The 15,730-nt window shown below is 45.8% G+C and overlaps 1 protein-coding gene across 4 annotated transcripts in view; it reads left to right on the top strand.

Moving 5' to 3' along the window:
- The window catches only part of clcc1 (chloride channel CLIC-like 1), a 39,695-nt gene that overhangs the window by 14,482 nt on the left and 9,483 nt on the right, over positions 1 to 15,730 (top strand). For all 4 annotated transcript variants that reach the window (XM_085982423.1, XM_085982424.1, XM_085982421.1 and 1 more), the window contains exons 4-7: positions 103 to 213; positions 6,493 to 6,711; positions 8,563 to 8,700; positions 10,082 to 10,178. In XM_085982423.1, the coding sequence (XP_085838549.1) occupies positions 103 to 213; positions 6,493 to 6,711; positions 8,563 to 8,700; positions 10,082 to 10,178 (565 nt within the window). The remainder of the gene's footprint in view (positions 1 to 102; positions 214 to 6,492; positions 6,712 to 8,562; positions 8,701 to 10,081; positions 10,179 to 15,730) is intronic.

Below are 15,730 nucleotides of genomic sequence, written 5' to 3'. Positions count from 1 at the left end.
TGTGCACCGGTGATATTTTTACACGGGTTGTATCATATTGATAATCTTAAGCATGCTGTGAAGTATTTATAGATAAATGAGCTGTGAATTTTTTTTTAATAGTTTGAAGAATATAGAAAGAAACAATCAGTTGAGTCAACAGAAAGCAGTTGCAATCCTGTTTTTAAGAGATACCTGAATAAACTGCTGCTGGAGACTGGAAGATTAGGTTTGGTAAGTACGCTAGTAACAGAACATTTGAAAAGAATTTTATTGGTATTCTTCCCATCTACATATAGTTCAAAATTAGAGTAAATATATTTTTGTTGAGTTTTCCATCCTGGATACCTACTGTGATCCTGGGATTGCAGGATTCAGTCTTGCAAATCCTAGGCCACAAGTGGAAATTGTGATAGCTATTTACTATTTATTTCCAAATGCAATTCTCTCTGCTTGGGACTCCTCTATTTCTCCTCATTTGTGCTTCCTCCTTTTGGGTCCCCATCAGAATAAAAGCATACCCAGTTAAGTTGCTAAGATCTTCAAATGACAATATATTTATCTAGCTGGTTATGTGAGGATATGTTTAGCTTTGAGGCTGGAAGGATATCTCCTAGCTGGGTTTTCTAAAGTATCCAGCTGATGCACATCACATTGGATGCTGTAAGACTTGGAGAAAGCAATCGATGGTCGAGTGTATTCATCAAAGAACTTGTTGAGAAAACTGGCAATGGTGACGTTTTGCTCCACCTTGGAGCAACTTATTATCACCATTTGGTAACGGTTCTTGGTGGGGATATGCAGCCCTGGCTCACAGGACGTCTTTTTAATCATAACGGACAGAGCCCGGAAGAGTGGCAGTCGAAATGAAGCACAAATACTGCAGCAAGATTCTGTGTTTTTCCCCAAACCCTAGTGATTCTAGTATTGTGCAGCAGTGATCGCAGTACACTAAGGGAATCAAGGGATATGGGGATCGGGCGGGAAAGTGGAGTTGGGGTCGAAGATCAGCCTTGATCTTATTGAATGGTGGAGCAGACTCGAGGGGGCGTATGGCCTACTCCTGCTCCTAATTCTTACGTACTTGGCTGAAAGCCACACTCTCAAAGCATCTTGGGAGATATAGCTGGCGTGTTCATGGTGAACACTGGGACCGTTTGTATTTGAAGCCAGCTTTGTGTCCGCACTGAAACTCGGCCACACACTCGCACCAGGATGTACGGTTTATGCTCATTAGGAATTGGGAGAAAAGACTAATAAAATTCTAAGGATCATTAGCTGACATAGGGCTGCATACAGGATAGGGTGGTGTGGAGGAGGGGCCAGTGTGCAGGTGTGTTTACAATGGAAATTTGGAGTTGGCATGAAGCGATTTCAGTATAAGTGCATCCTAAAGGGGCAGCTCTCTGTCTTTACTGAACAGATTATATTAATCCCATTAGCTAGCAGGCATTGCTGCTCCCAGTGATTTGGTGAACTTCATTTTTATTGACACCTCATTTCCGCAGTCATGAGATTGTTAGGCTGCAGGATTTCGGGTTGGCTAAAAGCTGTGGATCTTGGGTAGAGGATCCAGGGATTGTAAACCTTATTTTTTACATGAGTAATAGATCGGACTATCGGCACAGAAGTGGAGAATGCAAGTACAATCAGACCTGATTTATCTCCATACTAGCTGGGGGTGCCCGGCGTTGCCAGGGCTTTTTTGGGCCGCGCGGTTTACAGCTGGGCGCTGCCGCTCCTGCGCTCTGTGTCACTCTTTGCCTCCGTGACCCTCTCTCTGTCCATCCCCCTCTCTCTCCCTGCCCCCTCTCTGTCTCTCCCCCCCCCCCTCTCTCTCCCTGCCCATGTATGTCCCCTCTCTCTACCTCTCCCCCTCTCATCTCCCTCCCTCCCCCTCTTTTGGCACCCGGGGAAGGGCTTTGAAAATTGAGCCAGGCCGCGGTGGCCGTGCGGGGCCTAGCGGTTGAGGCCCGGCCGGGCTCTCGGACCGAGACGGACCCCAGCTGATTACCCGGTGTGCCCGGCCGCCGCGCCGTGGGTAGCGCAGTTTATGGACGGCTGCTGACACTCCCCCGCCCGCTCTGTGTCTCGGGCCGAGCGGTTGTGAGGCCTGGCCCGAGTGACTCCAGCTCACCTCCCGCTCCCGGAGCCGCAATGTGGGGGTTTGTTTGGCTGGTGCTGTGGGGATGAAAAAAATGGCGGCGATGTTTCGGGAGGCTGCAGGATTAGGCCCGCCCACAGACAGCGGATTGGTCAACCATCAGGTCACTGAACTGTAGGATTGGTCAACCATCACGTCACTCAACGCTAATGAGCGGTAGGATTGGTCAACCGCTAATGAGCGGATTTTTGAGGATTTTTGAACGTTTTTTGTATAGTGTCCGAACAATTTTTGTCTGACCAGAAAGTAAATACGCCTATTAGACTCCCCTAATGATAAGCTTTCTTTTGATATAACATGCGTGTAGGTACGCTCTATAACTTTTGAGTGTATAGCGGACGGACGGATGCTCAATTCTGACTGCTTACAAAGCTTTTAGAACAACATTCAAGTCAAGCTGCTACTAACTGCAAAAAAAGAAAGAGTTTAAAATCAAACTGCTGTTGAGCGCAGCACACCTCAGTGAGGGTAACCAGCTGGTTCTGCTGTTACTGATTGTTACAATGATGTCGCCCTGTAACTGATAAACAGAGGTACTGTGGAAACTAATTCGGATCATTTCTTTTCTTACTGTTGTTGATTGGTTTGACCTCTAACTTTAACTAGTTTGGCAAAAGAACAGCACAAGTGCAATCTGATAAGAGCAGCAAGTGCTAGATAACCAAGGGTTGCGTGGCAGTCATTTCAGTTTAACAGCAGAGTACAATTTTTGTGAAATGGTATCTGTTCATTCAATTTGGATTATATAACACTACTTGTGTACAGGAAGAAGTCTGTGTTTTAAAATAAGGAGGAAAGAGAAACAGTGAATACCGACCATAGGGATACAAAGGCATAGTTGAAAAGGAAGGTTTTTGAAAGCGGGGCGGGAGGTGAAGAGGCGAGAAGAACTGTATAGAGACTTCAAGAGGGCAACAACAAAGTAGTGGAGCAGAGGGAGTGAGGGCTCAGGAGAAGTCCATTGTTAGAGGAGCAGAGGATGTGGCAGGGACATAAGACAGGAGGAGTCCCCCCAAGGTAGGATGGGGTGAGATCGTGGAAAGATACAAAAACAGCAGTGGGTAGCCATTGGAGCTTGGAGCGAACGAGGGTGATTTAAGTGTGGGACCTAACACTGTTGGAGGCCCTGGGCTGTGGCACTTTGGATGAGTTGAAGTTTGTGGAGGGTTGTTGTTGAAGGCTGGCTGCTTGAAGGACACTGGATAACTCGAGCCTTGAAGTGATGAGAGCATGACTTGAGTTTTGGTAGAAGAGGAAGAGAGATGGGTTGGAGGTGGATGAAAGAAAGCAGTTTTTGTAATATAGTAGATGTGGGGGAAGGAAGGTGAGCTGGTCACCAAGATTCCACACTTCTGACTCCGATTGAGATGGCATCCAGGGAGGTTATGGACCAGAGGGTCAGAGACGCTGATGAGCATTGAAAACCTCAGGGCTTTGGCTTGATATCAGACAAACAATCCGAGACCGTGGCAGCAACCTTTAGGTTAGGAGCAGGCAGGGAGGTGGAGCTGGGTGCCATCAGCATACAGGTGAAAGTGCACAGATAATGTTACCAAGGGATAGTCTATAGATGAATCATTTTTATCAGGACAAAAATTGTTCAGATCCCTAGCCATTCGGTTTAGTAAATCATGGATAAACTATGTCCGACTGCACAAATCAACAGGCTTTCAGAAAAAGCTAGAGTTCATACGAAATTGGTATTCGGTGACTATTTGAAATGTATCTAGAAATGACTGGTAGCAATATATGAAATCATAAAAAGCTGTGGAAAAACCATCAGGCTAACTAAACCAATCTTTTCTAGTTGACGTGTAACCTCACACACCATCCACCCACGTCCTACAACGCCATGTCCTGGGAGAGGAAAAACTCTGGGATATTCTTTCCCAATTCCCAAGTAGCAACTTATCCTCTATAACTGGAAATGTCATCTTTCAGGAACTTGTCAAGTTCCCTTTCACAATATGTCTCAGCAGTTTGTTCGAGGGCAATGACTTTGCAAAAAAAAATACTTCCTAGTGTGTAGCCTAACTCTGTCTATGAATTTTAAAGGCGTGACCTCTAGTCTTACTATTCCTTTTTCTAACTGTTACACCTGTGTCTGTTTCCTGCCCCATTTCCTAACCGCAAGGTTCCAACGGCCATAAGTTCTTCTAACTCCAAGTCCACTGGCCTGCTTCAAATAGGACTACCGTGAGTTAGGCCTATGGCCAAACTACTCCAAAAATGCCTGATCTCCTTTAATGGTGGAAGAGTCAGGTCTAGTTAATACTTACCTGGGAAAATGAGGTGATGTAGGCTTCCCTGTTGAGTGTCTCCCCTTGTTTGTATTGTTGGTGGAGTTAGCCTTTTTCCTTTTTGGGTTTAAATGATATTTAGAGTAATAGTGGTATCAGGTGAATTGTTGTTAAGACTGAGACTTAGCCTCAGAAGCCCAAGAACAATCAATTTGACTCAAAACAAGAAAGGGCATTATTAATACTAACTGAATGCAACTGTGGGGCAATGAAAAGTAGTGTAAGATCCTCCTTTTTGGGATCTTTTATTCCAAAAGATTCGACGTTGGCCCACATTGGTAGCAGAGATTAAAACTTTATTTCTTGATTTTATTCAGTACAATCAAGGATTAACATCCCTTCTGGTGTCTTAAGCAGCGGAAGAAAGCATAAAGCATAGTCATACTACCGCGTTATGCCTTGGGTAAAAGTTGCGGTAGAAGTTGTCTGCCCCCCCCCCCCCCCCCGGGCACGGTCCTCTGAGTCTGTTAGTCTCGCCTCCAAGTGTTCCACACCTGCCGGCACGATCCCCTGAGTCCGCTATCCTCGCCTCTGTGTCAGACTCCAGTCTTTTACAATTAACCCTTACTGGGATCTCCTTTTTATACCTTTTCTTTCCATTCAAACCTATGGAGTCTTACTGAACCAATTGCTGACTTACACATAACCCCTTTATTTCCATAGGGTCTCTTGTGTCACCTGACCTTACCCAGGTTCATTCTTGTGTGTTTTCCCACTAAGTTATTTTTAAAGAAACAAAGCATAAAACATTCATTTTTAAAGTCTTATGCAGACCCCTTCCTTATCTGTCTGTTTAGCTACCTTATCAGTCTAGTTTCTATGGTTGCAGAGGTTTCAGCCCCAGCTGCATCTTGTTTTTCTTCAAGTTAATATAACTCCCATCTTTTCAAGGTCTGTGACTTCATCTCTTTTAGTTTGAATGCTCTATTGTATATGCTGCTTTATTAAAGTCAGTCAAGTTAGCTTATTTTCCCATCTACTCTTGCAAGCTGGTTATAATTGGTTACTTTGCTTTGTGAGTTATTATGATCACATATATGTGTGTTTATATAAACTAAGTGTTAATAAGCAAATCAGTGAGTTAATTAATAAGGAAATTAGCTATAATCTCACAGTAGCTGCAGACCTATCGAAGGAAACATCAAAATCAAACAACTATTTAAATTCTTTCATCTGATTCAGAAGCTTTTCTATTTATAGGGAAAGAAAACTAGAATATTTGCAACAAGTAAAGAGAGTTTGATGCCTCCTTTCAACCCTCCCAACCCCCCTGCCCCAAAGAAACTTTAAAGCTTTACATACTGCAGTCGCTGCATCGGATATTTTCTCCCATTTCAGTAGACTTTAGAATGGTCATAACTTGAGTGTCTCAATTTCTCACCACACTGCCACCCACGGTTTCAGTTTTTATTTCAGATTTCCAGCATCTGCAGTATTTTGCTTTTGTGAAACAACTGGAGTGGGTTCAGTAATGTAGGTTATACATTGGGTTGGTATCTGAGTTTCATAAGATTTACTTTGATGATCGAAAAAATGTCATCAAGTTTTTTTTTAGAAATGTTCCCTGTGATCTCTCTCTGGAGATTAAGTAAGTGGAGTAAATTAAAATATGGCAGACTACATACAATTTGTGTAAGGAATGGTTCTTGTGTTTAAAGAACAATGACCCCAGATATTTCTTCATGTTGGTGACCAATATAAACAAGAATCCCATTTTTAAAATATTTGGATCCCGTTTTGTTCACCACAGAGACACTGGTAGATCCTCGGATGTTGCTCTTTCAACATCCACTGTCGGTGTTGCCCTTTGGTTAACCAATTGGGAGTATTCTTGCTCCGGCTAAGTTCCAGATGATTCTTGCTGTGGATGGTTCACAATGCTACTCGGCTGTTTTGAAGTCAAAGCTATTAAGATACCAAAATATTTCAGTTTATATAAAAACAGATCATACAGATTCAGGGGTTTTGTATACAAGTTCTATCTTGTATTACTGCTGCAATAAAAATCGTAAAAACCCTTACACTTTTTTTTCCACTTTTTTCCTTTAGCCTGATGATAACAATGACGTTCGTTATGATGCAGAGATTTTCATTACAAAACAAGATGTGATTGAGATTAATAAGTTGCTCAATGATAAAGCATGGAAGCCTGGTGCTTTGGATGATGCACTTAGTAAACTTCTAATTAATTTTAAGTATCATGATGTCGAAGCTTGGAAATGGAGGTTTGAGGACACATTTGGTATGGATGGCTTAACACTACTTCTGGTGAGAGTGGCAATTCTTGGTTTTCATATTAAATTATTTTTTTTGTATCTGCTAAAATGACTGCATGAATTTTATCCAATCTGAGGCTGCTGAAACTATCGGCCCATGTACTTCAGTGCTTTATAGACATTAGGTTTTTGTTCCTGATTGTTACATGAACATTCCAGCGATAAAAAGCAATCTTGTTGTATGCCATTTTATTGCAGCCATAATTGACTCCCACTGATGTCAAATCTTGCTTCAGAGCAGAACCTGAAGTCTGTTTCTCTCTTTGCTCTCCTCGTGTCATTGATGCCATATTTGATTTTATGACGTAGTCTCTAAAATCACATGGAAGACTTTCAAATGAATTGGCTTACTGATTATGGAGTAAAATACTGCTTTTATATTGGTAACGAGTCCTTCCAAGCCGGCTTAGACTCTCTACTACACCACCTCATTTCCAAGAGGCACGCTCTAAATGTTGTTACAACCCTACAAAACAATAGAGGAAAGTGGAATAAAAACAGAAAATGAGTTCTGATGAAGGGTCATCGACCTGAAACGTTAACTCTGTTTCTCTCTCCAGAGTTGCTGCCTGGCCTGCTGAGTGCTTCCAGCATTTTCTGTTTTTATTTCAGATTTCCAGCATCTGCAGTATTTTGCTTTTGTAATAGAGGAAAATGCTTTGTGTTGTATCATTGTGAATTTATAAAAGGGTATAAATTGGCTTATGAAATAGGAAAACTTGTTTAAATTGTGAAAATGAGTCCAGTTACAGTCTGGCTGTTAGTATCAATTAGATTGTAGTGGTTGAGTTTTCCAATGAGTCATTGTTATTCACCAATTCGTCTTCATTCAGCTGTAAAATTGGCCTGGATTTTCATATGCATGTTAATCAAGATTTGTCTTGTCAGTATATTTACATAGAACTATTCCAGCTGTGGCTCAGTTGGTAGCACTCTCCTCCAAGTCAGAAGGTTATGGGTTCAAGTCCCACTCCAGAGACTTGGGCACAGATCTAGGCTGACACTCCAGTGCAGTACTGAGGGAGTGCTGCACTGTCGACGGTGCCGTCATTTGGATGTGATGTTAAACCAAGACCCCCCGTTTTCCCTCGGGTGGGTATAAAAGATCCCATGGCACTATTTTGAAGAAGACCGGGGAAGTTCTGCCCGATGTCCTGGCCAATATTGACCCCTCAACCAACTTCACTAAAACATTATCTGGTCATGTATCTCATTGTTGTTTGTGGGAGCTGCTTGTGTGCAATTTGAATGCCATGTTTCCTACATTACAGCAGTAACTACCCTTCAAAAGTACTTAATTGGCTGTAAAGTGCTTTGGGACGGCCTCAGGTCGTGAAATGCACTATATAAATGCAAGTCTTTCTTGGTTTATTGTCTCATCTGAAAGACAGCACCTCTGACAATGCAGCACTTAGTACTGCACTGAAGTGTGCTCAAGTTCTGCAATGGGGTTTGTACTAATGATCTGACGTGTAACAGTGCTAACACAACCAGGCTGAAAGAAAAGGACACATACAAAATAACACAAGCTAATGTATAATGGTAGCAATAAAGGGCCTGATTAGTTGTAAAACTACATTCAGCTCCTTGCACGGTGATGGTAGCTGGTCTCTTTACCAACATGCTCCAGCACCTGCTTGTGGTTCCATTTCACCCTAGTTCCCATGCTTTTGTGGATTAATTTTTCCCTCCACACCAGAAATTGTCTCACACTAAGCTCCCATTTAAATATATAAGACAATTTCAGTGTGCATTTAAATATGTTTTACATTAACTGGGGCTATGGGCTTTGATTGCGAGTGGTTTGGTATCTCTGACTTAGATTTTTTCCTTTCTTTTCCAGTCATTGGCCAACCTGACTTGTGTTGTTACAATTATTTGGATTGTATGGACTGTCGCATCACCATTTACACGGCCCTATCGTTTCTTCTTGTTCTGCTTTCTAATTAGTTTAGTTTGGAACTGGATGTTTTTGTACAAGGTACCGAAGTCTATGATTTGGTTTATCTCATCTGACATATGTCTTATATCTTTGCTCGATTTCTAGGTCCTGTCAAAGAATTGTACATCGAATACCAATTTTAAATGCAAAGATCAATTGCATTTTCCATAATTTGGTTTACTATATTCTCATTTGTACTGGTATAATTGATTAATACTAGAAGACAGTTTGAATGCTAGATTTTCATATTTGTTTAGAAACTGTGTAACTTTGGCCCATTAATTCACATGGTTAATGCTTCAATTTCAACCAGAAGTTTGACTTGTGGGCCCTTTTTTTAAATAAGTTGTAAATTGGTATCCAGGTCCTTTTTTCTTTATGGTTATCTGTCCCCTGTCCCCTGACCTACTCCCAGGTCTTTGTGTCACTCTGATCTGGCCACAGAGTCCAAGAACTTTAACCTACAGCTATTTAATTACTAGTCCAGCATTGTAATCGCTGAGGAAGGATTATTGTTTCATTTGAAATCTTTGATCTTTACCTTGCATAGGCATCAAAAAGCTACTTTGTTTTATAAAGTAAGGAACATTAATTTTTTTCCTACTTCAGATCTCTGCAGATGTAGATAACCATTCTATGATACCTGGTTTCACACTGTTCTTTCATCCTTGCAGCCTAAATTGGAATCTAGCTCAAATGGGATGAAAGTTTCTTTTCTTTGCTAGCTGTAAGAGCCCTGTGTGAATTTTAACAGTTGCAGGCTCATTAGCACAAAACTGCACATGATTTGGCACTGAATTGGCAATCTCAAAAAGGCTGGATTAATAGAAAGGATGATTGGTGTGCAAGAGGAAATATCATACTTATGTGTCTGAGATTATGGTTAAAACATATTTTGGGACAGAATAGAAAGTGCCTTATGCCACATACAGCTGTGTATCTGATGTGGGAATGCTCAATTCTCACACTGGGTGCAGTAGTGGATAAAGCATTCCATTACCGGCCTCCCTGACGAGCAGTACCGTAAGTAGATGTGAGGTATGCACTCAAAGCTATCTAGTTTTGGTTTTAATATCCGAGGAAGCATGTACCAACGCCAGATGTTGCCCATGTGGGCGCAGCAATGCACAAAAAAATTAATGTATAAATAACCTTGCAATATGAGTCAATATTTCTGTTTGTTTCCTATTAGGCTGCACATTTTGCACAGAAAGCATTTTTTTCCCAGGATTCTGTAAAGATCCATGAAGACGAGGAGACCTTGTATATAACAACTCATTGGCTTGCCTCAGCTTCACTTGAGTTTTGGCGTCTCCATAAAATCATAAAAAGAGCATAAAATCTATGCAAATTGTGCAGCCGTTCAATTAATCTTGACAATACAAGTCTTGAACTTGTAAAATATATATTTTTTTTGCAGACAGCTTTTGCTAAGCGACAGGCTGATTTTGCCAAGTCACAACTTGATAACCCTTGTACAGGGGTACAAGACATGAACTGGAAGGGCAGTCTAGTTGGTGAGTAAGCTTTGTTGAGCAAGCTTGTATTTAAAGAAATTACCATTGTCATGTAATATCTCTTGTTGGTTATTGGTCCTGTAAAATACAAGCTTATTAGTGGTCATAATATGGCAGTAGCAAGAATTATTTATCAAACATACACAGCTGCATCACCAGCAAAGAATTTTGTTTTAATATTATTTCACACCATAAAATTGTCAATACTGGTGCTTATTTGGTTATAGTTTGTACAACGGCTATCTAAATTAGATTTATTTTGAAGAAAAGAGCCAAGTACAAACTAATTGGCAGATAATTTTGTTGGGATTGAAGGAAAAGAAAACCAATAGCAGCACAGATACTTGAGTAGAAAAACAGCAACTGCAATCGTGTATTCATAGACTTCCTCTTTGGTAATGTTTATATAAATGGTGGGTTTAATATAAAAAAACTGGATTGGGATTTAGGTTTGTATCTGGAGCTTTTTTTGGTATTGTGGTAAACCACTGTCATACCTGTCTGTGTCTGTATGTGTATTCCACTAGGTACAGGTCTGGACATGCCTCGGCTGACTCCTCCCACTATTCCAGGTATATAAGTGACTACCTCCCAGTCCCTTAGTATTCTGGACGGGTCGACCACTCGAGACAAGACCTTCATTCTTTAGTTAATAAAAGCCTGATTGTTACTCGCTCAACCTCAGTCTTTTGAGTAATTGATGGCGCATCAATTTTATTAACTAAATTTTTTATAATGGAGAAGATCCTCACACCAGCATGCCTGGACCTGGACAGTCGGGAAGCGGACGCTTCCACCAAGTTTGCTCACTGGCTCACGTGCTTCGAGACATTCCTGACTGCCTCCACTGCGGTCGAAACGGATGCGGACAAACTGTCTGTCCTGTTCTCCAAGGTGAACCACCGAGTGTACTCAGTCATCCGGGACGCGACCTCGTACACAGCCGCCCTCCAGCTCCTCAAGACCCAGTACACGCGCCCTGTGAACGAAGTATACGCTAGGCACCTTCTGGGGAGTCGCAAGCAACAACCTGGGGAATCGACTGAGGAATACCTCCAAGCACTGTCCGTGCTTGGCCGGGCCTGTGGGTGTAAGGCGGTAACGCCCACTAAGTACACGGAGGAACTGATCCGGGATGCCTTCGTAGCGGGCCACAGGTCCAACTACACCCGACAGCGACTGCTGGAGCAGAGTGACCTCACCCTCGACAAAGCCTCCGACATCGCACTAACGCTGGACGCAGCCTTCCGGGGCATGGATGCCTACTCCTCTGCACCGTGGATGCCGCGGGGAACGACAACCTGGGACACGGTAGGACAGCCCCATAGCACCGTGCCACCCCAGCCACAGCCCAACAACGGCCCAACTACCGCAGCAGTGTCCCAAAGCCAGACAGCAGTATCCCAAGGCCAGAAATGCTACTTCTGTGGCCAGGCCAAACACCCCAGAGCGCGCTGCCCGGCGAAGAATGCGACCTGCTCGGGCTGCGGGAAAAAGGGACACTACGCCAGCGTCTGCAAGGCCAAAGCCACCCCGAACGCCAGCAGCGCCGCGTGTGGGCCGTGCGAGCCGCCATCTTGGGCCTCCCCAGCCATGTGCGAACCACCGCAGCAGCAGCCATCTTGGACGACTCCAGCCACATGGGAATCATGGACGCCGCCATCTTGGACACCAGCCGGGACGCAGCAGACCGCCAACCCCCCCCCATCTGATACTCGCAGCGACACACCGACCCCTACGCTGGCCTCTGTGACGCTGGACCAAACGAGACCGCACCAGCTAGCTCGGTCCAAAATGGACGTTAAGGTAAACGGCCATGCAATAAACTGCCTTTTTGACTCCGGGAGCACAGAGAGCTTCATCCACCCCGACACGGTGCGGCGTTGCTCTCTCCCAGTCCTGCCTGCGCACCAGCGGATTTCTATGGCCTCCGAGTCCCAGTCAGCGGACATTGGCGGCTACTGCGTGGTGACACTAGTAGTAGACGGGACTGTGTTCAATAATTTTAAACTCCTGGTCCTGCCCGACCTCTGCGCTGCCGTTCTACTGGGGTTGGATTTCCAGTGCCACCTCAAAAGCGTTACGATGGCATACGGTGGCCCCCTCCCCCCACTCACAGTCCGCAGCCAGCAGCCTCCAAATTGCCCGCCGCGCACCAGATGCAACCTCTCCACACTCAGAGTCCCACCCCCCCCACTGTTTGCTAACCTCACCCCCGACTGTAAGCCCATCGCCACAAAGAGCAGGCGATACAGTGCCGGGGACAGGGTTTTCATCAAAACCGAAGTGGAACGGCTCCTGAAGGAGGGGATTATTGAGGGCAGCACCAGCCCCTGGCGAGCCCAGGTTGTGGTCGTTAAGACCGGCGAGAAACAACGCCTGGTCATCGACTACAGCCAAACAATAAACCGCTACACCCTGCTGGACGCCTACCCACTCCCCCGCATAGCTGACATGGTCAACCAGATCGCGCAGTACCGCGTCTTTTCGACCATTGACCTGAAATCAGCGTACCACCAGCTCCCCATCAGCCCTGAAGACCGCCAGTATACTGCTTTTGAGGCAAACGGCCGCCTCTATCACTTCCTTAGGGTTCCCTTCGGCGTTACCAACGGGGTCTCCGTCTTCCAAAGGGAGATGGACCGGATGGTCGATCAAAACGAGCTGCAGGCCACTTTCCCTTACCTAGATAATGTGACCATCTGCGGCCATGACTTGCAGGACCATGACGCAAACCTCGAGAAATTCCTCCACACCGCCCAACTCCTGAACCTGACATATAACAAGGAGAAGTGCATATTCCGCACAGACCGCCTCGCCATCCTTGGCTGTGTTGTAGAACACGGGATCATCGGTCCCGACCCGGACCGGATGCGTCCCCTTATGGAACTCCCACTGCCCCACTGCCTAAAAGCTCTGAAGAGGTGCCTAGGGTTTTTTTCCTACTACGCTCAGTGGGTCCCCTACTATGCAGACAAAGCCCGTCCGCTGATCAAGTCCACCTCTTTTCCCGTGACGGCAGAGGCCCGCTTAGCCTTCCACCGTATCAAGGAAGACATTGCCAAAGCCACCATGCACGCAGTGGACGAATCCATTCCCTTCCAGGTGGAAAGCGATGCGTCTGACTTCGCTCTGGCCGCCACCCTTAATCAGGCGGGGAGACCTGTGGCATTCTTCTCACGAACCCTCCAGGGCCCGGAGACCAGACACTCCGCGGTCGAGAAGGAGGCCCAGGCTATCGTGGAGGCTGTGCGTCATTGGAGGCACTACCTGGCCGGAAAACGATTTACCCTGCTCACTGACCAGCGTTCAGTTGCTTTTATGTTCAACAACAAGCAGAGGGGCAAAATCAAAAATGACAAGATCTTGAGGTGGAGAATCGAACTTTCCACCTACAATTATGAGATCTTGTACCGGCCTGGGAAGCTCAATGAACCCCCAGATGCCCTATCGCGTGGCACCTGCGCCAGCGCGCAGATCGATAGGCTGAGGGCCCTCCACAATGACCTCTGCCACCCGGGGGTCACCAGGTTCTTCCACTTCATCAAGGCCCGCAACCTGCCTTACTCCATCGAGGAGGTCAGGACCATGACCAAGAACTGCCAAGTCTGCGCTGAGTGCAAACCGCACTTTTATAGACCAGACAGAGCCCACCTGATAAAAGCCACTCGCCCTTTCGAACGCCTGAGCGTCGATTTCAAAGGGCCTCCCCCCTCCTCCGACCGCAATGTGTACTTCCTCAACATCATTGACGAGTACTCCCGGTTCCCGTTTGCTATCCCCTGCCCGGACATGACCAGTGCCACGGTCATTAAATCTCTGAACAGCCTCTTCACCCTGTTCGGTTTCCCCAGCTATATCCATAGCGACCGGGGCTCATCGTTTATGAGCGACGAACTCCGCCAGTACCTGCTCGCTAGGGGTATAGCCACAAGCAGGACCACCAGTTACAACCCCCGGGGGAACGGACAGGTGGAAAGAGAGAATGCAACTGTTTGGAAGGCCGCCCTACTAGCCTTAAAGTCTAGGGGCCTTCCGACCTCCCGCTGGCAGGAGGTGCTCCCCGATGCGCTCCACTCGATTCGGTCACTTCTCTGCACTGCCACCAATGCCACCCCTCACGAGAAAATGTTTGTCTTCCCAAGGAAGTCCACATCGGGGACATCGTTACCGCCATGGCTGACGTCCCCAGGGCCGGTACTACTGAGAAGACACGTGAGGGCCAATAAAATGGACCCCCTGGTCGAGAGGGTCGACCTCCTCCACGCCAACCCCCAGTACGCTTACATTGCGTACCCGGACGGGCGGGAGGACACAGTCTCCATACGAGACCTCGCACCCTCGGGGACCGCTGTAACCCACTACCCATTACCACCCCCCCCCACGACCCGATATCCAACCCCAGCAGCCGGCTCGCCTTGGACCATCACCCACGAGGACTACACTCCAGGGCCCCAGCCTACACGGGACGCGACGCCGGAAGCTCCACCACCCCTGCCGTCGCCACGTCGATCACAGCGGCAGACAAGACCTCCGGAGAGACTCCAATACACGAACTTTTAAATACACTTCACCCCGCCGGACTCATTTTTAAACAAGGGGTGAATGTGGTAAACCACTGTCATACCTGTCTGTGTCTGTATGTGTATTCCACTAGGTACAGGTCTGGACATGCCTCGGCTGACTCCTCCCACTATTCCAGGTATATAAGTGACTACCTCCCAGTCCCTTAGTATTCTGGACGGGTCGACCACTCGAGACAAGACCTTCATTCTTTAGTTAATAAAAGCCTGATTGTTACTCGCTCAACCTCAGTCTTTTGAGTAATTGATGGCGCATCAGGTATGATGCCAAATTTAGGTCTTGAGTTGACCTACATAAACCAAAGCTCATAGTCTCTCTGGGCCAATCGATTTAAGGCACTGGCCGAGGTCCAGCTGTAAAACTATTTGTGGTTGGCAGTAAAGAAAATAGGAGTATCTATTATAGTACCGTTTAAAGTTTTGTTCGGGAATGATTTAAATGATCAGAACGTTGGGACTAATTCAGCTGAGGAGGCGAAAGCTTCAATAGTGACATAAAGTCAGGCTAAGACTGGAGCCAAGCCAGTCTAAAACAGCAGTAACACCAGCCACAATAGTGAGCTTAGCCTTCATGGTACCTGAGACAGTAGACTGGTCCCAGGGTGAGGAGACTTCTACTGACAGTGATGCCGAGTCAGCTAAGAGCATGGGACAGAGCTGATGTTTACCGATGCAGCATCCCACAACAAGCAACTAACCAGGGGAACTTAGGTACTTTAGAGCACTAAAAAGGAAGAGACTCAGTAGACTGATCCGACATTAGGAGGGCATGATAGCTCAAGCCACCCGACAGGTCAGGGACACACAGTCTGAACCAATGGAAATGTAATGAAGGCAGACTTGGCTGGACTTTACAAATCCAAGCCTGTTGAGGGTCAGGAACCGGAAGAATTCTGACATAGTGGTATCACAGATGTATCGGTAACCCATGATATCCTTCTCGCAGGACATCAGGCAGCAAAATGTATA

Source organism: Somniosus microcephalus, chromosome 3 (assembly GCF_052327205.1).
Source record: "Somniosus microcephalus isolate GS21.2 chromosome 3, FLI_Smic_1.0, whole genome shotgun sequence".
Lineage (NCBI taxonomy): Eukaryota > Metazoa > Chordata > Chondrichthyes > Squaliformes > Somniosidae > Somniosus > Somniosus microcephalus.
This window is presented reverse-complemented; position numbering and strand designations above follow the sequence as displayed.